The following is a 23643-nucleotide window of genomic DNA, read 5'->3' as shown; positions in this document are numbered from 1 at the left end:
TGCATGCTTTTCTATTTGAGTTTATAACGATTACAAATCCCATAGACTTTCATTTAAATATCTCAAACACATTTGAGATCATTTAAATTTTATTTGAATTTACTCAAGCTCACTAGTTAAATAATTATTTCTAATTGGGCTCTACAAGACCCAATATTATTTAATTAATTCAACACTTGAATTAATTTTATTATTTGGACTCTACAAAGCCCACTAGTGTTTAATTAATTGAACACTTGAATTAATTTAATTTAGTCCATAATAATGTTTATGAAAATCACAATTTTCAAATACATTATTTATTTGGTCAACTTTTAATTTAGGAACATTTCCACAAATTGAAAGTTATATTCCTCATAATCTTCTTATAGAAGTCATACTTCTATTTTATTTACGCATATAAACTCCTTTATAAGTCGTTCAACACATTGAACTATTTTACTTCTCAACGGGATCTAGAAAGTTAGCACTTGTGTGGCCCTCAATGGTTCAATGATACAACTAGTCGTGGGTTCACATCTCAATGTGATTCGGGGCTAAACATGTCCTTATACGAACATACCCCAATTGCTTCATTCTTACTTATCAACTCCTTGATAATAAGAATGTCAGAACTCAAGTCTGATAGTACCCAACCAATCATGTTAAACGCCTAGCAGCATCGCTTATATGATTCTCTAGGTATCAAATGATAGTGCCTCCAAGAACCAATCTATTATGGTTAGCGCGCAGTACGATCCCTTCAACTCATATATCTCGACCGATTCGACAACTATTGGTATATCGAGAGTTGTCAATGAATCGTTACTATGTGTCATGTCGTAGTTGCATCGATGGTGTAATCTATGAAACTCCTTTCATAATTACCACCAACACTCTGATCAGAGATATCATACTACATAAACATAGGATATCCATACCCAAAGGTAAGCGGTGAATCCCCAACTACAATGCATCGACTTCTATATGTTTCGACAAAACACCCAACCTTGCCACCTGATGACCCCATAAGAGTCGGTAAACAAGTCAAAGTGCAACACTAGCATATAGAGTCTCAAAGTTGTCTCGGGTCATAAAGACTAATGGTGTACAACCATAAACTAGGACGTTTCCACTCGATAAGTGAGAACCACTTGGAAAGTCCTTTATGGAGGGTTGTTCAGTGCACTCTACAAGGAGCACCTATCTGCATGCTCGGACATCACAATGTCCTCTACCAATGAAACATGGTACTCACATCGCAGATACTAGTCTCAAACTCGAGCGGCATATATCCTTATTAGCGGTAGCTGAATCAACTAGAAACTGTTTAGAATATACAGTATTCCAAATATGAGTTTCAAGATACTCATCATATGAACATCTCATATTCTTTCTACTATTTGTATATTCAAAGACTTTATTTATGCAACTAGTATGGGTATACAGATAAAGATGCGCCAAAACAATAATTTCAAATATAATTAAAATAAATATTGTTTATACATAGAGTTTCATTGTGAACACTCGGCCAACAGTTGACTCGATGGATACCTACTCTAACATAAACACGCTGCCGCTTACTGGAATTTTCAGCACACAAGCACCGAAAACCCTAGTGTATCTATCCTCCTAAATTTCGACCATAGCTCAAACCAACGAAGACCAGACCCGAACCAACTCTTCCTAGCCCACCTCTGGACCCTCCTGCACCGACCTAGCCTTAGCCCTCAGCCCCATGCACACTGTTAAGCTTGACCACCCGAGAGCCACCAAAACGATTCCAACCGAGACAACCCTCGCCTAAACTCCCTCGATCGGCCCCATGACCATTACCAGCAGGGTTCGAGCCATCCTAGGCCATGGCTCAGACCCACCAGGGTCTTGTACAAGGCTGGAAACAGCCCTTGCACCGCCGGCTCACTCTTTTCTTCCGATCTAACCACAATCGAGCCATTCAACCAAAGCAAACGATCGGCCCTTACCAAACCGTGACTACCTCGCGACTCCGACCCATTGACAACTTAAACCTCGACATAATAAGCCCCCTAGAAACACAAATCGGCAGCCCTTTCAAAAGAACAACAAAAAACGTGAGTTGCATAAAGAAAATATGCATTTTTCATGACAAAACATTTGCAAAAACGAAACAACATAATGTATCTATGCATTCCTCGTGCAAACACACACATCAGCTAAAATAGTGTGAATGATGAGAAAGAAACGTTTTAGGACGTGTCTTTGCGTTTACACGCTCGAAAACCTTGAAGTATATGTGTAGAACTTGCACCGAAGAGGCAAAGAAGGAGCTTTCTTGAAAACCTAGGAGAATTTTCGAGTGGCTACTGTATTTTTTGAAGAAAGGGGCTTTTGCTGCTAGGGTAGGGGAGGCCGTGAGTGTGAGGGAGTGTGAGTAGGTTTAGGGTTAATGTAATGTAAAGTTTAAGTTGTATATTTGTGCACTAATGGGCCATTATTAAAAATTAAAAGGTTAAAAGGATTTTAGGCCCATTAAACAATAAAATAAACCCGTCAAGCCCAATAACACTCTTGAAAATATTTCGTTTATGTACATTTTTGAAAATATTGCTCAAGCCCTCAAAAAGTCCCCCGACTCGCTAAAATTTGTGTGCCGTTTAAAAATATGACCTGACGAGTAAAAATACCCAACCAATGCCATTTTCGAAAATTACACTTAATTACACCATATATTAAATAATTAAAAATAATTATTTAATAAAAATATTTTTCTTATATATCATTGGTCTTCGTTCCTTGTTCGAGCGCGAAATACAACTTAAAGCCCTAATACATTAAACTTTAAATAAACCATTAACCAAACCACATATCCATGCAATAATCATGCAATAAAATAATTAAACACATATTTTAATAAAACCCTAAATTGCATGCAGTGAGGTTACATAGCTAAAATTTCCTAAACCTTACAACAATATTTACGTATCTTCAACAATTTTGACTACTTCGTCAACGACTAATCTACTATCTAATTGATCTATAATATATGGTACCTGACCATTTTCAAGAATAGCAGATTCTGAAATTGCAACTTCAACATCTTCGATATTGGCTCCCATCAATTCTATAACCAAAACTTGAACTTCTTCTAGTAAATACACAAATGTTTGGATCATTTATCTAGCAAATATAAATTAAACTACAGTTCCAGCCAGTAAGCCTCTTTATGTTTTGAAGTACCCTAAGAAAATATGCACAAGAGAGCAATTAAAAGAAAAAAAAAACATAAAATAACTGAAGAAAATGGGGAAAAAATGAGTCTTTATGCCTTTTTTTTCAAGAGCTCCAACTTGCTCGAATGCCCGATGTAAACTATCGAGAATGGAGGAAAATTGCTCCGGTTGGGTTATAAATATGACAAAAACTTGTGTGAGATGGTCTTATGGGTCGTGTTTTGTGAGACGGATCTCTTATTTGGGTTATCCATGAAAAAATATTATTTTTTATACTAAGAGTATTACTTTTTATTATGAACAATGAAAAAGTATTATTTTTTATGCTAAGAGTATTACTTTTTATTATGAACAATGAAAAAGTATTATTTTTTATTGTGAATATCGGTATGGTTGACCCGTCTCACAGATAAAGATTCGTGAGACCGTCTCACAAGAGACCTACTATGTAAATATTGTCCTGCTAAGAAATTTCTTAGATAAACAATGTCAATTATGGTAAAAATACTTGGAGTTAATTCTAAAAATGGCGTGTTAGGAACAGATTCATAAATTAATTTTCGTAGGGACTGAATCATAATCGAACAATAACAAACGGATTTTAGCATAATTAATAACCCTACATTTATTATTAAAAATAATTATATACTATTTTTAATAAATCAAATCTCATAAAACCACATGCAATCCTACCAAGGAATAGGATTTGGTGGAATTTAGAACACACTGGATACGCATTCTTCAGGTGATTTCGGAATTATTATCCATCTCATTTTTATGTAACTTTTTGCAGTGACTGTTTCGCTTTTTTGTGAAAATGATCATTTGGATGTATTGAACTGATGAATTGCTCCTTTTTCGGGCTTGTTTTGATGAAATCTCTGAATGTAGATTGTTCAGTAATTCTTCTTTTCTTTGTTCGATTTGGCTTTATGTGATAGTGAGTTTTTGAAGAGAAAACTGAAGTTTTGTTGCATTTATTGTGTTGTTTTCGAGGAATACAAAATGAACTCAATCAATTGAAGTTTCAAAATATGAATTATTGGGAAATTTGTTGGAAGTGCCAGAAATCTATGTGGTTTCATTTGAATGTAAAAAAATTTTGGAGAAGATTTTCCTTCTCTGAATAACTGCCAATATCACTTGCAGTAGGTTGAACATTGAACTTCACATGTTCTTTCGAAAATAACTCATTTCCAACTCGATCTAACTCATGAAAAAGTATTACATTTTATGTCAAAACTATTAACTTTCATAGTAGTTATGAATCGGATCGACCCGTCTCACACATAAACCCGTGAGACCGTCTCTCAAGAAATACTATTCTTCCTTTATCCGGACAACTTCTAGTGGCATATCCGGACAACTTCTACTGGAATGTCACTAATTGACTGGTGCTGATTCTGATTCAAGGAGTAAGCCGGGATGTGATTCGGCTTCTTGTTCTCACCAGTCGGTCCATGCGAAAGGCTGAATTGTTGTGGTGAATAATCTTCGAAAAAGTTTCTCTCATTTTTTATGTTTTTTTCTTGAAATCCATTCACCAATGTCATGGAGACGTGACCTGAATCCGTAAATTCTTGGTGTGCATCCTTTTCTGGGCTTTGATCAATTTGTTTATTCGAATCAGTGCACACTTCCGGAAAACTTAGCTTATTTCCCGAAATGGAGGTGTTGCTTGGGTGGCATTTGGTTGGTCTTTCTCCCATTTTGAATGCTTCATTTCCAAGCCTGCTTCGAGTCTGAAAAAATGTAGTTTCCCTTCAAGTGGGTCGTTTACTTCCTCAATCTTTGGCACTTTCATCGGATGTACTGCTCTTTCTGCCTCAGACCTTGTTCCTGAAAAGTCTACGCAGGAGTAAAACATATTTATGAAGGGATAAGATGAGATTCGGTTATAAAATGATAGTGAAGTTAGAGAAGCGTTTAATTGTTTAGATTTAGACAACTTAATTAAAGCACATACCTTTCTTGTCTAATGTACTGATAACTTCCCTGAACTTGAGTCGAAGATCTGGAGATCTTGGCAAATTTAATCTCTCTTCTGGGGTGTCTTCATTTTTTATATCCTTTCCTTTGCCTGCAAAAGGCTTTATGTTTCTTGAAGTTCCCTTTTCATAATTTCTGGTAGCATCACTTGTTCTTTTTCTTTTCTCTTGTTCATCGTTTTCCTTTAACAGAAATTATTTCTCATGACCATTCTGAATATGATCACTCTCTTGAACCTGTTTGTTTTTCGATTAATTAAGGTTTTTTTCCTCACAATCTCAACTCCTTTATTCTCCTAATTTATATGAGAAACTTGGCATTTAATTTCTTGCAGTCAGCACTTGTACCCTTGATATTCATGTTTTTGTTTCTTATATTTTCACGCCTCTTTTTGTACACAAATTGCAATACATTCTTGAGTCTCTCTGAAGAAATTGGTTTCCTGAGAACGAAGCATACCCCCATAGAAATGGCTCCTGTCACCATATCCTTCTTTACATCCGAAGACACCGTACCACTAAATGAATTAACCTAGTTATATATAAGTATGAAAGTTCTATGCAATGATCAATGATGAGAAAACATAAAATCCTGTGAGGAAGCAAATGACAAGATGAAAGTGATCTTTTCTTTCAAAAATAATGCACAGGGCAACTGCTGCAAATTCATTAGTTGTAATTGGAACAACAAACCAAGAATGAGGCAAAAAACTTCTTTTATTTGAGAAAGGTTAAAATTGGACTCCATGATTCAGTTTGTTCTCTATTTTCCTGTCTTATTTGTTGTTTCTAACGCACATCACACCTCCAATCTAGTCATACATCTACAGTATTCAATTTCTAGTTAAAATGTACCTGAAAATACATTGAACCTTCTAAAAAAAATACATAGAACCAAATGAAAACAAAATATAAAAGTTCTCACAAACATTTGGGAAAACCACCAAAATTTTTAAAATTCTGAATCTCCCATAGGAGTCAAGAATTTGACTTGTTTGCCTATGAAATTTCATTTAATAATAAGTTAAAATCAGGATCAAGGAAATCGAAAGAGGATAGACCTGAATGTTTGCTTTTGAATAATTAATAAAATAATAAGGAATTGGATGCAACTTTATGTTCCTATATAGGAATGCCAATCCAGAATCATTTCTATGTCAATCAACGATTCCAAATCATTGTCAACCAGTAGAATTCGAAGACCACGAAATGAAGCCGGGATAGTATTAGGTTTTGTTCTACTGATTGTTGCCCAATCCATTTTAAAAATTTCACTGCAATGTTCCTCGAAAAAAAATTGATAAATGCAATTTTAAATCATTTCCTGTTTATTAGATGGATTCTAAATAATTTTGCATTTGCTTTTATTTGTCCAGGATCACTAAAATAAAGAAAATCCTCTGCCTCGTATTTTATATCCTTGTTTCATCCATGACATTGATATAATTTTCTCATTCATGTAGACTACTTGTTTGACATAATAAGATGAACATCAGAAATGACAAAACTCTAGGCAACACAGAAAAAACATTTGCATGATTAGGAAAATTTAGGAAAAGCATCTATAATTTGAGTAAATCATCATAATCCACTCCTACTTGACACCTAGTTTTCTTGATCTTGCTAAATGATTGAACAATCGAAGTAAAACATTTTCTTGATAAACTGTTTGGCAGCATAAAAGTTCTCAACTTTGCTAATGAATTATAGTAATATAACATTCAATTCTTTAGTCCTTGGCTTGAGAGTATGATATCTTCGAGAAATCCTGAACTGTTCGGTTCACTTAAAATGTAGCCCATATCCATGTTTAAATGATGGAGTATGTCAGCACAATCATTAGAAGCCAGATAATGTTCACAGATATCCGGTACATATGGCTCAGAATTAGCTGCTGCACTGTCTGGATTTAAGATCATGGCACTGATGTTTTCACTAAATTCTTTGTGTCGAAATATATTTGCTTCACCTTCATTCGGATTTGATCCATGCATAGAACTCCTTCCCACCATAAGTTTCTTATTACATCCACCTTTCATGTATCCCTCAATATCATCATAGTTATTTGTCTGTTTGCCTTTTGCCTTATCCAGGAGTTTCTTTACCATATCAATTTGATAGTGAACTGATGAACTTTCGGTATTGTGCTGTCGACAAACATATTGACTCGTAGGTTGAATCATCGTTTCAGCCACTGGTGATTTCTTGCTGTTCAGATCATGTAGATCCCACGGCTTTCCATTTTGGTATTGTCTTTTCATTCTGCTATCCATATTAGTCAAATTGAATTGATGAGGTTGAGCAGTAGAGCAGTTAATACCAGTACGCTTCTTTTTCTCTCTATACTTCTGTTGGAAAAGAAAACAAGACGGTGTCAGAAAGTAAAAATGCAGTCGGAAGTGGGGAAGAGTTCCCTATTAAACCTGCAAATGGCTAGAAACATGGCGAAGCGTCACATTGGATACACCCATAAGCTTTAAAATTTCCTTTGGACGAACCTCTGGAATATGACCAAAAACCATATCAAAAACTATGGTTAACTACCAAAGATCATGCGCAACATAGTTAAGGTGAAGGGGAAGGGGGACAAAAAAAGAAATTTTGAGTTTCAAATGGTAGGAAGCAAGCAAGTACTTTCTTCTCCCAATATTTTAATGGCTTTCTCAAATTGGAGTCGAAGTTCATCTGTCCAAGACATTCTAGGCTTTTTATTCAGTCTTTCATCTTCTATGTCATTTTTGTGCTCGTCTTCTTCATCTGATTTCCTCAGGCAGTCTTCCTTTTCTTGATTTGTTACTAATCTGGCGTCGTCATTACTGAGGTTTTGCTCATCGGTTGCATGAATTTTACTCTGAACTTGGGGGCTCTCTCCATTTATCTCAATGTTATTTTCTGCATGAGAGGAGAATACTTCCTTTTATCATTAGTATAGGATGATATTTATATACAATATTGAGACCTTTAGCTGCTGACCATGCCAGTGTGATGATTCTGTATTTTCGAGCACATAAGTACAGTTACTTCTTAAGCTCACACTCACACATGCATGTGAAAAACGAATAGCTTCACTACTGGGGATGTTTTCTGGTCACACATCCTCGAGTAAGTTCAATTCCTCGTGATTTTGCTAGGCTTCTCTTTTCTCTCATAGACAGGTCCAGTCGGGCCATAAGAAGGTATTAGCCCCTCTCAATGAGCAGTTTCAAAACTTTCACATGTAGACTTAAAAATATTCTAAAAGTTGTACTCAAAATACAGTGCTGGATCTGTCGTTAGCTGCCGCAGGATTTGATGTCTAAATTCGACATGATGGTGTTTGAAATGTAGAGTTAGAACCAAGTCCCTACCTTCACAAATGTCATTTTCTTGGAGTATTTGTTTTCCTTGTCCGTTCATGTTATGCATTGTTTGCATCCTCCTTACTCTGAAAACATGTTGCCACACACTTGCAAGGACTCGTGATCGAATGGGCTTTCGGAGAAAGAAGCACACCGCTTGATTTAGTGCTTTCCTCAATACATCACTATTTTCATCACAAGACATCACTGCAAGAAATTAAACAAGGGAAATTAATAAATAATTTAATCCCATAATAAAAAAAATAGCCATACTTTAATTTTTTTAAGGCAAAAACTTGTGTGAGACGGTCTCATGGGTCGTATTTTGTGAGACGGATCTCTTATTTGGGTCATCCATGAAAAAGTATTACTTTTTATGCTAAGAGTATTACTTTTTATTGTGAATATCGGTAGGATTGACTCGTCTCACAGATAAAAATTTGTGAGACCGTGATATACTATTTTTTTTAATATAATGGTTTTGTAATTATTTTCTACCATATCTGATTAACATTCGTTGCGCAATCCATTGCATAAAAGACTTTTCGGAGTGCGATAAGCGTTCTACTTCAACGGATTAATATTTAGTAAGGATTTTAAATTGGAAATAGACTTCTTTTCTTCAGTTAAGATTTTCTTAAAACAACAATCAATTAAAAATAATAACTTGAAATTGAAGTATAAAGAAACCTAATTTAAATATATAGATCAGCAGAACTGCAAAACTAAATTATTCCAATTTATTAGAAATATATATAAAACATATACTATAAGATATGTATCTTAAAAATGACTGCACTTGAGATTTGATGATATGTGTATTCTGGTAGAGATATTATTTTAACAATATTATTTTAAAAAAAAAACATTTCATGATCTATTATTTAAAATAATAATCATTTCTTGACCTATTTTTAACCGATGATTAATGGGAATTTTAAAAAAAAATTAAAAATATACATGAATATTGAAATTATAAATAACAAGAATGCATTTTGGAGCTTACAAATGATTGGCAGTTGAGTGTTAAGGATAATGTGATTGAAAAATCTGAAGTGATCCAATTCCATCAAGTCCATGTCTGTAATGACCAAATCATAGTATTTGCTTTCTTCTTCGGCTTCTCCTACCATCGACAAAGCAACAGCTGGCGACTCTTCGTTCGTGACTTCACAAATCAACCACGTCATATTGACATAAAAAGTAATATTATTTTGAGGGTATCTCAAATTAAATAGAATATATAGCTCACAAAATTGATCCATGAGACCGTTTCACGTGAATTTTTGTGAATAATTAACTTATTGTTACGTTATAGTTGTTTCAACGGATTGCATGGTTTTTGTAGGTGAAGGGCTTTTTTTGAGGATTTTGATTAGTTATGCAATTCTTTTTAAATGTTGTACATTTTTATATTATGTTGTTTTAATGTTGAAATGGGATTTTATTTTATATGAGTGAAAATTTTAAATTTAACTGTTTCATTTATTTAAGTTGTTTAAATAAATAAATAATTAGGCATTTCTATTAGTACGTGAAAGACAGAGACGGGTGCGTCTTGTTTATTTGGTTTTTGATGGAGAATAAAATGTTAGGACCCAAAGAAGGTTAAAATTCATATATTAGTGGACCAATATAGTTTAAGCCAAAATAATTAGAAACTTTTAAAAATAATTTTGGAAAAATGTAAAAATATTATATTTTAAAATTTATTAGATTATATCAACTTATTAATTACGTATAGATTTGTATCGAATTAATGTGCGAATTAACATAAAAAAACCAACTGAGAATGTAGACCTTTTACGATTTTCAATTAATGAAATTTGGGCATTTACTCTATGAAATTTTTTTTGGGAAAGTATTTATTTCATAGAAGATACGTAAAATAATTATTATCGAACATAGTATTTTACTCCGAAAAATTTCAAATTATTATTTGAAACTATATATAAACAAAATTTCATTGCTTCGAGACTCAGCTATAGAGAATTTGAGATTACCGACCTTTTTTTTTCGCAAAAAACCCCTAAATTATCACCATCTTCTTTTTTGTGCAAAATTGAATTGAAAATCTTACTTCGCTTAAAGTTAACGTTTTAGTAAGTTTTGCACAAAAAAAAATTCATTTATGGAATAAATGCAACAGTCTTTTCCAATTTCGAAATAATAATCGTCATCTCGAGATGGTTAATACGATCTCGTTTAAATAGTAGACGATTAATTTATTTAAACCTGGCTTATAACAAAAATACGCAGGAAATGACATTCATTCGAAATCTTACATGGCAAAAAGTCGATTAATTAATCTTAATGACCAACAAATATATAGCTTATACATGATTTGAAAAAGTAAAATCCCGCTAAATCAACAAGTATCAACTTGACAAAATTGCTTATAAAACAATAGAGCGAAACCAAACCCAAAAAAAACAAAACAAAACAAAAACAAAAACAAAAGTAAAATCAATAGCATGCAATTTTGACCAAAAAAAGAAATTTGATGTTTCGAGATTGAAGTAAAACCCTTTTGCATACACCAAAAAATATAAAAATCAGAGGGATCGAAAAGTTTAATCGTCGTAAAAAGTCAAAATGTATAATTTAGTTCCGTGCATATAACTTAGGAAAAAAATAAAATAAATTAAAATAAATCAATTACCTTTGTATGAGTATTGTTCAAGTGTCGATTTCACGTACTTGAAGGAAGTTGTGTCATTGCCAACGAGTAGAACTTTTAGGCCTCTATATGACTTTGGAATGAAAATTTTGTTCGAATTTCCAATGACCATTTTCTCTGCAATTGTAATGAAATGAAGAAGAAAATCGAATTCTTTTAAACAATTCAATTTAAATAGTGAAAATAAGACCATTTTAAAGAAGGGATATCAGGGCCAAAAAAGGGGAACACACTCAAAAGGGGCAAGAATTGTACAATATAAGTAAGAAATAAGATTTTTGTCTCGCTTTTTATACTAATGTTTGATGTAATAAAAGTTGAGACTTTGCGATTAAAGAAAGAAAGGGTCATTTATTTACTTAATTATCAAAATTTCTAAGGTTTGAAATTTATTTATATTTGAAAATGTCTATCGAAGCGAAAATTTAGTATTTTATATCTTTGTAATTTTCGCCGCGCACTTCTCTATTTTAGATGACCAAAATAATTATTGTGTATATATATTTGCATAAAAATTATGTATATGATAAAAAGAATCGTACGCATGAAGATTTTAATTTATTGAATTTTTTTCACAAAAAGTTTAATTCTATTTGAAATAATAACTTATAAAGTGTGCATATATGCAATAATTTAACTTTATTCAAATAAGTCAACACCAATAACTTGTGAAAAAGTACATGTGTAACATGGATAAGAGTGTCTTACTTAGGGCATTGTGGGATAAAATGTTGATAAGTTATGACACTACATTAGCGGTTACAATGAATGTNACAAATCCAAACATAAAATCGTAAATCGTCAACCAAACCTAAATTTAACATTTTNGATATACTATTTTTTTTAATATAATGGTTTTGTAATTATTTTCTACCATATCTGATTAACATTCGTTGCGCAATCCATTGCATAAAAGACTTTTCGGAGTGCGATAAGCGTTCTACTTCAACGGATTAATATTTAGTAAGGATTTTAAATTGGAAATAGACTTCTTTTCTTCAGTTAAGATTTTCTTAAAACAACAATCAATTAAAAATAATAACTTGAAATTGAAGTATAAAGAAACCTAATTTAAATATATAGATCAGCAGAACTGCAAAACTAAATTATTCCAATTTATTAGAAATATATATAAAACATATACTATAAGATATGTATCTTAAAAATGACTGCACTTGAGATTTGATGATATGTGTATTCTGGTAGAGATATTATTTTAACAATATTATTTTAAAAAAAAAACATTTCATGATCTATTATTTAAAATAATAATCATTTCTTGACCTATTTTTAACCGATGATTAATGGGAATTTTAAAAAAAAATTAAAAATATACATGAATATTGAAATTATAAATAACAAGAATGCATTTTGGAGCTTACAAATGATTGGCAGTTGAGTGTTAAGGATAATGTGATTGAAAAATCTGAAGTGATCCAATTCCATCAAGTCCATGTCTGTAATGACCAAATCATAGTATTTGCTTTCTTCTTCGGCTTCTCCTACCATCGACAAAGCAACAGCTGGCGACTCTTCGTTCGTGACTTCACAAATCAACCACGTCATATTGACATAAAAAGTAATATTATTTTGAGGGTATCTCAAATTAAATAGAATATATAGCTCACAAAATTGATCCATGAGACCGTTTCACGTGAATTTTTGTGAATAATTAACTTATTGTTACGTTATAGTTGTTTCAACGGATTGCATGGTTTTTGTAGGTGAAGGGCTTTTTTTGAGGATTTTGATTAGTTATGCAATTCTTTTTAAATGTTGTACATTTTTATATTATGTTGTTTTAATGTTGAAATGGGATTTTATTTTATATGAGTGAAAATTTTAAATTTAACTGTTTCATTTATTTAAGTTGTTTAAATAAATAAATAATTAGGCATTTCTATTAGTACGTGAAAGACAGAGACGGGTGCGTCTTGTTTATTTGGTTTTTGATGGAGAATAAAATGTTAGGACCCAAAGAAGGTTAAAATTCATATATTAGTGGACCAATATAGTTTAAGCCAAAATAATTAGAAACTTTTAAAAATAATTTTGGAAAAATGTAAAAATATTATATTTTAAAATTTATTAGATTATATCAACTTATTAATTACGTATAGATTTGTATCGAATTAATGTGCGAATTAACATAAAAAAACCAACTGAGAATGTAGACCTTTTACGATTTTCAATTAATGAAATTTGGGCATTTACTCTATGAAATTTTTTTTGGGAAAGTATTTATTTCATAGAAGATACGTAAAATAATTATTATCGAACATAGTATTTTACTCCGAAAAATTTCAAATTATTATTTGAAACTATATATAAACAAAATTTCATTGCTTCGAGACTCAGCTATAGAGAATTTGAGATTACCGACCATTTTTTTTTTCGCAAAAAACCCCTAAATTATCACCATCTTCTTTTTTGTGCAAAAATTGAATTGAAAATCTTACTTCGCTTAAAGTTAACGTTTTAGTAAGTTTTGCACAAAAAAAAATTCATTTATGGAATAAATGCAACAGTCTTTTCCAATTTCGAAATAATAATCGTCATCTCGAGATGGTTAATACGATCTCGTTTAAATAGTAGACGATTAATTTATTTAAACCTGGCTTATAACAAAAATACGCAGGAAATGACATTCATTCGAAATCTTACATGGCAAAAAGTCGATTAATTAATCTTAATGACCAACAAATATATAGCTTATACATGATTTGAAAAAGTAAAATCCCGCTAAATCAACAAGTATCAACTTGACAAAATTGCTTATAAAACAATAGAGCGAAACCAAACCCAAAAAAAACAAAACAAAACAAAAACAAAAACAAAAGTAAAATCAATAGCATGCAATTTTGACCAAAAAAAGAAATTTGATGTTTCGAGATTGAAGTAAAACCCTTTTGCATACACCAAAAAATATAAAAATCAGAGGGATCGAAAAGTTTAATCGTCGTAAAAAGTCAAAATGTATAATTTAGTTCCGTGCATATAACTTAGGAAAAAAATAAAATAAATTAAAATAAATCAATTACCTTTGTATGAGTATTGTTCAAGTGTCGATTTCACGTACTTGAAGGAAGTTGTGTCATTGCCAACGAGTAGAACTTTTAGGCCTCTATATGACTTTGGAATGAAAATTTTGTTCGAATTTCCAATGACCATTTTCTCTGCAATTGTAATGAAATGAAGAAGAAAATCGAATTCTTTTAAACAATTCAATTTAAATAGTGAAAATAAGACCATTTTAAAGAAGGGATATCAGGGCCAAAAAAGGGGAACACACTCAAAAGGGGCAAGAATTGTACAATATAAGTAAGAAATAAGATTTTTGTCTCGCTTTTTATACTAATGTTTGATGTAATAAAAGTTGAGACTTTGCGATTAAAGAAAGAAAGGGTCATTTATTTACTTAATTATCAAAATTTCTAAGGTTTGAAATTTATTTATATTTGAAAATGTCTATCGAAGCGAAAATTTAGTATTTTATATCTTTGTAATTTTCGCCGCGCACTTCTCTATTTTAGATGACCAAAATAATTATTGTGTATATATATTTGCATAAAAATTATGTATATGATAAAAAGAATCGTACGCATGAAGATTTTAATTTATTGAATTTTTTTCACAAAAAGTTTAATTCTATTTGAAATAATAACTTATAAAGTGTGCATATATGCAATAATTTAACTTTATTCAAATAAGTCAACACCAATAACTTGTGAAAAAGTACATGTGTAACATGGATAAGAGTGTCTTACTTAGGGCATTGTGGGATAAAATGTTGATAAGTTATGACACTACATTAGCGGTTACAATGAATGTGGATAAAAAAGAATGAAAACTATACAAAAATCAGTTAGCTAACACTTATCTTCTCCTTCATGAAAGTTAACTCAAGAAATATTTATTATAGCTCTTATGCTCAATGAAATTAAAAGCAAATATGAAACGTCCACTACTCATTTTTTTAAAAAAGTACTAGAATTTTTTTTCATTTCCATCCCTTTGGTCGAAATGGTACAATNTCAAAAATAAACTTAACTCTAACATCTTCTCAAAAACATCTCCAAAACATCATAAGTCATAAAATTTTAAGTAATCATAAATCATAAAAATAGTTTTATTTGCGGAAAACTAGCGCCGGTCCTCGGGTTGTGTTCAGCTTCATTCCAGCAAGATCAACCATCAAGGCCTCCATTTAACATCAAACTCATTCTCACCTGCATCAATCACACCTAGTGAGTCTATTGACTCAGCAAACCTTAATTATGATAACAAGTAATACATATACATCCACATGCAACAATGAAATTAAAATGGCTTTTCATGAACATGCATAAACTTAAACATTTTTCATTCCGTCATATCCATTTTATTTTTCATCATATACATATACATTTTCCTTTTTATTGAATTTGGATCGTTAATTGTGACTTTCATATCAGCTGAAGGTCGATGGATCCATCTACGTGTAACCACATTACTGGGCGACGGAGACATCAGCGACACTCTCACCCGTCAACTGAGCCTTGGCCTACATATCTTCGTATCATCATAATCATCGAATTAGTCACAATCACTTCACCTCCTTCAACATATAAATCATTTTTTTTAAACCCAGCATGCAACATGTCTTTTAGCATTAACATTTCATCATAGAATTTATTAAACACTTAAAATAAATATATTAACATTATTTACAGCATTCAGGGCACTGCCAGGATATTTACTATTTTTAGGTGTAAAATGACCGTTTTACCCCTAGAATTAGAATTTCTCGACTTCGACTTTTTCTTACTTTCATTGACTCTAGACCGTCTTAAATATTTATTTAAGCTTAAATTTATTTTTTAATATTTTATTTATTTTAAATTCGAGACTTTCGATTTAGTTTCATATTTATTAATTCGTAAAGCGTTAAATTCTCGGATTAACTCAAACTCTATTATTTTCTTTTCAAATTTTAAACATAGAATTTTATTACCTAAATTACCCTCGTGAACCATGAATAAACCCCCGTGGACCATGGTTCGATCCCTTAGCCATTAAACTCGAGAAACCGAACCCTAGCTTAATTCCTTTCGAGCCATCTCGCGATTTCTTCGAGCCACGCCCGAGCCACCTCGAGCCAACCTCTGACCACACCCTCTAGAGACCCCATTGAACAGCCTCGACCCCTTGAACCATCCTCTAGCCCACGCCACAGATGTGCACGTGAGCCGTGACTGCACCATGCAATATAACACTCCAACTCGACGAGGACCCTACTACCCGAGCCACCACCGAGCCCTCGCCCTCTTGACCCTCATTGGACCCTGTCAGCCCTATCATGGACCCCCTTGCCAAGCCGTTACCCCCCTCGCACGGCTACTGCTCTCGGCTAGCATGGGAGGAGTCCATGCGCGATTGGATTCTTCCCCAGCCGCCGAGCATGAGTCTTAGCCACGCTAGGACTCTTCCTCACACCTCACCATGTTCATCTCGAGCCTTGGTCAAGCCCTGGTCGAGCCGCACGCTTGCTTCCCTTCTAGTCGAATCCTAACTCATGAAACTTTTCAATATTTTCGTGCAAGCTTCCTCCCGACCCGTGCAGCCCTTGTCTACGCTTTTCTAGGCCCTTAAACCCTCTGAAACTTGTCTTTTTTTATTGTCCTAGGATGGCAACCCCTTTATGCAACATACACATGAGTTTTAAATCACACAAACACAAGTTCTTGATCACAGCATGTCAAAAAACAAAATAAATACATGGTGAACATATTTTTCATGCAAACATGCTTCAAATCAATAATATGGTGTTGGATGAAAAAAGAAGATTAAGGCGTTTCTTTGCGTTTATTACACATGAAAACGAGTTGGTGATGCGAAGAACGGCGACGTAGAACCCTAGGCTGAATTCTTCCTCAAAACCGTGGCTTTTTCCTCTTCAAATCTCGTGTGTGTGCATGTGTTGGCTGCTAGGGAGAGTTCTCGTAATTTAGAGGGGGAGGGGCGTGTGATATTAGGGTTTTGGGGAGGGTTTTCTAGCCTTTTATTTTAATTAAAACACCTAATACAAGCTTAGGCCCATTAACATGGTATGTTAGGCCCATTAACCAATAATAAAAGTATTCTGTTTAGAAAAGGCTACGAAAATATTAACCGAGTTTTCAAAAATTTCATGTTTTTGTCGAAAATCGAATACTGTTTAAATACGTCTCGGCGTATAAAATCACCTCAAAACACCTAATTTTAAAAAATAACATATAGCATGCACCATATTTTAAATAATTAAAAATAATTTTTTAATAAAAATATTTTCTCTTTTTCAGTTTTCGGTCTCCGTTCTTCGATCGCGTCTCGAATAAACTTTAAAACACTGTGTTCTATGCATTCATGTAAAAAGATATATTTTAAACATGTAAACATGCACACAGATTAAATTCATGCAATTAAAACAGTTTAATTAATCATTTTCTCTTTCCCCTAGATTTGCATGTAGTTGAGTTACGTTATCTAATTTTTAGACCTTACAAAATAATTTTCAGAAGTCTCAGATAATTAAAATTTAGATATTGTCTATATGTTTTCCTTCATAGGATAAAACATTTGTTATTTTATCAAAAAACTATAGCTTGTTCTAACAATACAACTCATATCTTTTAAACTTTATTTATCATATGAGCAATTTAAGAGCGTCACATTTTGATAATTCTCTTGGCATATACAATTATTGTTATCTAAATAAATCTCAATAATACTCCTTCAATAATTGCACTCCTTGCTACCTATAAGAATCGAATGTGTGACTTTGACTCTAATACTTATTGCGGTGATAATGATGCAAGTCAAATCTGTTATGTTGTACTGCAGTTATCACGTTTTGATCACTCTCATGAATAATTATTAATTTCCAATTCCCTTCTTTGTGGTGTGAAGGAAATGATCTCCAAGTTATGTAATTTAAATCTTGTGTATCATAAAATTTGAGTACTTGTATACCATGTTGTTAAATAGATAGTGATAATTTCATAAAATTACGTAGAATTAGAATTTTCAAGAATAATTAATGTTCATTGCATGAGGATTTATGTTTTACCTTCTCGACAAGTTGAATTACTCTAAAAATCATTTTAACGATACAATTTTCATGCAATATTTATATAGCAAATATAATTAAACTAATTGAACACCGAGTTGAGTTTAGCCATATTAATTTTCTTGAGAAAACATGGCATTGAAGTGGTGTAATTTGGTATAATTATGGGAAAAGGAGGACAAATAGAAAGCAATAATTCATCCTACGGAGAGAACTAAAAATAAAAGAATATCAATAAAAAACATACGAGAATGCAAAAGAATTTTTTTTTATTAAGCAACCAATGTTTGTTCATATAACACGAGTCCTAATTAAAGAGAATTACAGAAAAGTCTATTACGAACTAGTTGTGGATAACAACTAGATCCCTAAAAGATATAATAAATATATCATGAAGATATTGTCATAATCCTAATATAATAGAAAGATCAATTAAACAAAACCATCTTCTTGAGTCAGTTGCACTTTCCCTTATTTTTGCACTTCTTTCAGAAGATAAAACTTTATTTTGAAGTATTTTGTTTTGCCACTGAACACTCGATTATTTGCAATAGAAATTGTAGCTTGGTTGTCCACATGTAATTTTATGCCTTGTTGTTGCATATGCAAATCAGCCATAATTTTCTTGATCCGAAGTGCTTGATTCACAGTAGCACAAGCAGCCACATATTCTGCTTTGATGGTGGATTGTGCTATGACTTCATAGTTCTTGGTGCACCATGAAAAAATTCCAGAACCAAAGCTAAAACAAGTAAACTGAGGTGTTCTCATATCATCGGCACATTAAGCCCAAAAAATATCGGAATATTCATGAACACTTGAGTTTTTAACTTGGATGAAATTTATTCCATAATCTATCGTGCCCTTGATAAATCGGATAAATCTTTTCGCTGCTTGAGAATGAATTTCACTTGCCTAGGGATGAAATTTACGACTTCCACACATCCAATTCCATCCTCTCAAACACATCGTTGCAAAGTTTGTACTCGGATTCGAACAGGTGGTTCACGGAAAACTCCAAATGCCTACCCCACTGAGCTATATATACCTCTATGCTCGCCACATCATTGAACTCGGAGACCCATATTTCAACATAATCCAGATTTAGTGCTTGCAAGCTCGCACGTACATTTGAACTACGGACCTCAACATAGATGGATATACACTTGTCAATCCTGTCATTTAAAATCAATCTCCCCAAAATAGCATGTAGCTTCTGGATTACAGCAACAGGCAAAGGTGATGGAGCAATGCAGGCCTGTTCGGTTGAAGTGGTCGGAGAGGACATAGGCAATGGAACACTATTCTCAATCAAAAGGCGCCTAAACTCATTTTCCAATCAGTCCAATGAAACATCAAGAAGCCCCCCATCAAGATTGCCCTTTTCTTCACCTGCCTCAAGTTCCCGTAGCCTGTTAAGTGCCTTTTTTAAACCCAAAATAAATATTTCATCCGCCACCTTGTGATCCTCCAGATACTCCACGATATCAGCCAACCACTGAATCGCCATCCCACAATTCTCCCCTAAGAACCTCAATGCCTCTTCAAGCCGTTTAAGCACACCAAGATACCCCGGAAGATCATATTGGGGATCAGATAACGATTTCTCAAGCCCATGAATGTCATCAAAGACCATAAGAACAGCAGCAACATGGACCACGGCTCGATTTATATGACCACCAACAGCACCAAGGGCATCTTTCTGAGCCCTAATCGGTCGAATAGCCACTTCCAAAGCAGGCAATCTCTGGCTAATCTCGTCTAATCTTGGCTGGCTTTTTCTAAAGACAACCGCAGATCCTGGCTTTTAGCAAGTTCCTAGTAGATACCAAATTTTCGATCCCTTTATCTATCAGGGGCCAATCAGTTCACAGACATATCTATCCAATTCCAAATATTCACTCGATCATATTCCGCACCGACAGTGGAAAGACTAATATTTCTCGCACCTCTTTGTCTTATTTCTCGCTCTTTAACTGGGAATCAAACGAAACAAGAAAAATTAATCCGGGTTCCTGTCTAACTCAACTTCCATTCTTTTCCTTCACTAGAGTCCAACAAATATTGACCTAAAAACACATAATCAACAATACATCCCACCACTTCGAGTCAAAACCGTAAAAAAAAAACCAACTCTTTATCCTAGAAATACAACATCATCTCGCCCGCTGCTTGTTGGGCCAAAAACAAAGTAAAAATAGAGAAAATAATAGACAAACTCACTTGGAATCTTCACAACGGAGCGCCAATCAAGGTCGGCGCAGCTCCACACCGCAGCAGAACCCGATCCAAGAATGTAATGAAGCAACAAGAATCTGTAAAGAGAGAGAATGAATCCTCTTAATCGAATACAAAGAAAGGCCGAGGGTTTTGGCTCACCGTCTTTGCTGAAAGTCCGGTCCAGTGGGGATCATGCCAACAAAAACGTCTCGACGGTAAACTACTCTTTCTTTTCTAACCTTTTGTTTTCTTCTTATACAATATTTTTTTTTAAAAAAAAATATTAATAATGGACCTCTTCTTTTTCTGCGCTTTTTAGTTTTGTCTTTCTCTATCCTTTTGTGTGCAATAAAATTATTAGTCGATGTGCAGTTTTTACAAACGTGGAATCATCAGATCCTATACCATAATAACGGTCGTAAAAGAATGTAATGATTCCAGCTGTAGCAAAATTTGTTTTACAATCCATGGTTTTTGTAAGTAAAGAATAGTTGAATATCGTATTTTTAATTGTTTTGGAGGACAACTAGAAATAGCAAAACTAAAGAAAATTATTCATCTGTGTGAAACTAGGGCTAGAGCATAAAAAATTTATTAAAATTCTTTCTTCCTTTCATAAATTATTGTCTAGAACTATCCCACCTTCTCATGATGGAAGGGATTTGCACTTTGGAGGAAGGTATCTTTTCTTGTTTCCTCGAACTTTTTAAGCTTGTGTAAACACTATTAATCATGGATTTCAAATCCAAATTCAATTTCATGAGGATTATAACTTTGAATAAAATCACCAAGACAATAATGGTGATTGCTTTGCTACTATTTTTGCTGCTATTATTATTATTATTATTATTATTATTATTATTATTATTAAATGGGAATCTTTTAGAGATTGATATTTTAAAAGTTTCTATGAAGAAGAATTTGAATATATTGTTTCATAATTTAATAAATTCTGTGAAAATCAGAATAAATTAATACATTTTCTTCCTTGGTTTTTTAAAACTTTTATTATTGATTATATTTCAGTTCTAGAAAGAAATTATAAACTTTCTTCTCAATTGATTCAAAAATCAGTTTATCTTCCTCAGCAACCTTTTATTATANGCTTTGCTACTATTTTTGCTGCTATTATTATTATTATTATTATTATTATTATTATTATTATTAAATGGGAATCTTTTAGAGATTGATATTTTAAAAGTTTCTATGAAGAAGAATTTGAATATATTGTTTCATAATTTAATAAATTCTGTGAAAATCAGAATAAATTAATACATTTTCTTCCTTGGTTTTTTAAAACTTTTATTATTGATTATATTTCAGTTCTAGAAAGAAATTATAAACTTTCTTCTCAATTGATTCAAAAATCAGTTTATCTTCCTCAGCAACCTTTTATTATAGAGAAAAATAATAAAGTTTTAAACTCGACTGCTTTTTCAAAACTATTTGAAAATGATATGTTACAGATAACTGTTAAACATATTAACCAGATAATTGAAAACCAAAATTATAAAAATTTATATTTAACTATAATAGGAGAAGAAATAAATTCTCTAAAAAATAGAATAGATAAGATAGTCATAGTTATTAATCAAATTAAACCAGATGTTCATATACAAGAACCAGAAACTAATATTGTTTCAACTGCCAGTTCTTCTATTCAGTCCCCTCCAAATATTAAAGATTTTAAATTTAAGTCTTCTGTTTCTGATATAGAAAAATTATTAGAAGAAAAATTTAAAAATCTTAATATACATACTCTTAATGAAGAGTTTGAAAATAATAATATTTCTGATGAAAAAATTATTAAAATTAAATGGGCAAATAGACCTACCCAAAATAAATATTATTATGATAGATCAACTCCAATGGATGTTCTTATAGAAGAACAAGAATATATATTTTTCAATAGTTATAATGGGAAAAATATTTATGAATGGAATATTAGTGACAAGCATATTTATAATACTGCTCACAGAATGCTCATGTATAGTACTGTATGTAAAACATCAGGAAATAATGATAAAAATATTGCTAAAATGATAATAGCAGGATTTACTTGTCAACTTAAAGGTTGGTGGAATAATTATTTACATTACTCCCATAAAGATGAGATTTTAAATTCAATAAAAATTTAAGATAATATGCAACTAGAGAATGCAGTCTATTCATTAGTAATGACTATGATTGAACATTTTACTGGTAAATTTACCGATAATAGTGAACAAATTCGTACTTTATTAAGTAATCTAAAATGTAAAACACTTACTGATTTTAGATGGTATAAAGATACTTTTTTATCTCGTATTTGTGAGATACCATACTGTAATAATAGTCTTTGGAAAGCCAAATTCATAGATGATTTACCTTTCTTATTTGCAGAAAGAATCAGAAAAGTAGTAAGAAAGGAAGACATAAATATTCCTTATGAAAATTATACTTATGGTAAACTAATTAGTATTTGTATTCAAGATGGTTTAGCTCTCTCTAGTGAATTAAAATTAAATAATCAAATTAAAAGACAGAATTTACTTGAGAAAAAATAACTAGGAAAATTTTGTGATCAATTTGGTATGGACCTACCTTATAAAGGTAAGAAGAAAATAAAAGATAAAGACGAAAGACCTTAGAGGAAGAAAAGACATTTGTCTGATAGCCAAAAAGATAGAAAAAAGAAAAGAAAAGAAAACCGTGAATTACGGAAAGCTGAAAATTATAAAGCTAAAAATAAACTAATTATTTGTAAAAAATGTAAAAAGCCAGGACATTATGCTAATCAATGTTGGGCTAAAAACAAAATTAATAATTTAGACATAGATGAAAATCTTAGTGATAAAATCAATAAAATAATAATGAATTTTAATCAGAATTCAGATAGTGAATCTGAGAATAGTTCAGAATTTAGTTCAGAATTTTATAATTCAGAAGATATAATAGAAAATAAATCTTTTAATTCTGATATAGAATGTGATAATTGTATACAAGGAGAATCGTGTATCAATCATTTAAGTGAAACTGATAATAAAAATGATGAGTTTTATAAACTTATGTCACAATTTCAGGATTTAAATATTAATGTTTTAACTAACAATAATATTTTAGAATTCCTTAAAATGATTAAGGATCCAATATTAAAATC

General features: G+C 32.1%; 2 protein-coding genes across 2 annotated transcripts; both read right to left on the bottom strand.

Moving 5' to 3' along the window:
* Positions 1–4552: 4552 nt before the first annotated feature.
* On the bottom strand, positions 4553–8773 carry LOC140964169 (uncharacterized). Its single transcript, XM_073423720.1, has 2 exons — positions 7603–8773; positions 4553–7527 (listed from the first exon to the last, which is right to left on the bottom strand). Exons 1-2 carry the CDS (start codon positions 7699–7701, stop codon positions 6901–6903), a joined length of 726 nt encoding a protein of 241 aa, XP_073279821.1. The 5' UTR covers positions 7702–8773; the 3' UTR covers positions 4553–6900.
* Positions 7788–9707, bottom strand: LOC140963968 (two-component response regulator ORR23-like). Its single transcript, XM_073423448.1, has 3 exons — positions 9524–9707; positions 8527–8724; positions 7788–8071 (listed from the first exon to the last, which is right to left on the bottom strand). The coding sequence occupies exons 1-3, from the start codon at positions 9705–9707 to the stop codon at positions 7788–7790; spliced, it is 666 nt and encodes a 221-aa protein (XP_073279549.1).
* Between the last annotated feature and the right edge of the window lie 13936 nt (positions 9708–23643).

This window comes from Primulina huaijiensis, chromosome 18, assembly GCF_012295235.1.
Source record: "Primulina huaijiensis isolate GDHJ02 chromosome 18, ASM1229523v2, whole genome shotgun sequence".
In the NCBI taxonomy this organism is placed as follows: Eukaryota; Viridiplantae; Streptophyta; class Magnoliopsida; order Lamiales; family Gesneriaceae; genus Primulina; species Primulina huaijiensis.
The sequence above is the reverse complement of the archived record's forward strand: the minus strand, read 5'-3'. Positions and strand labels throughout refer to the sequence as shown.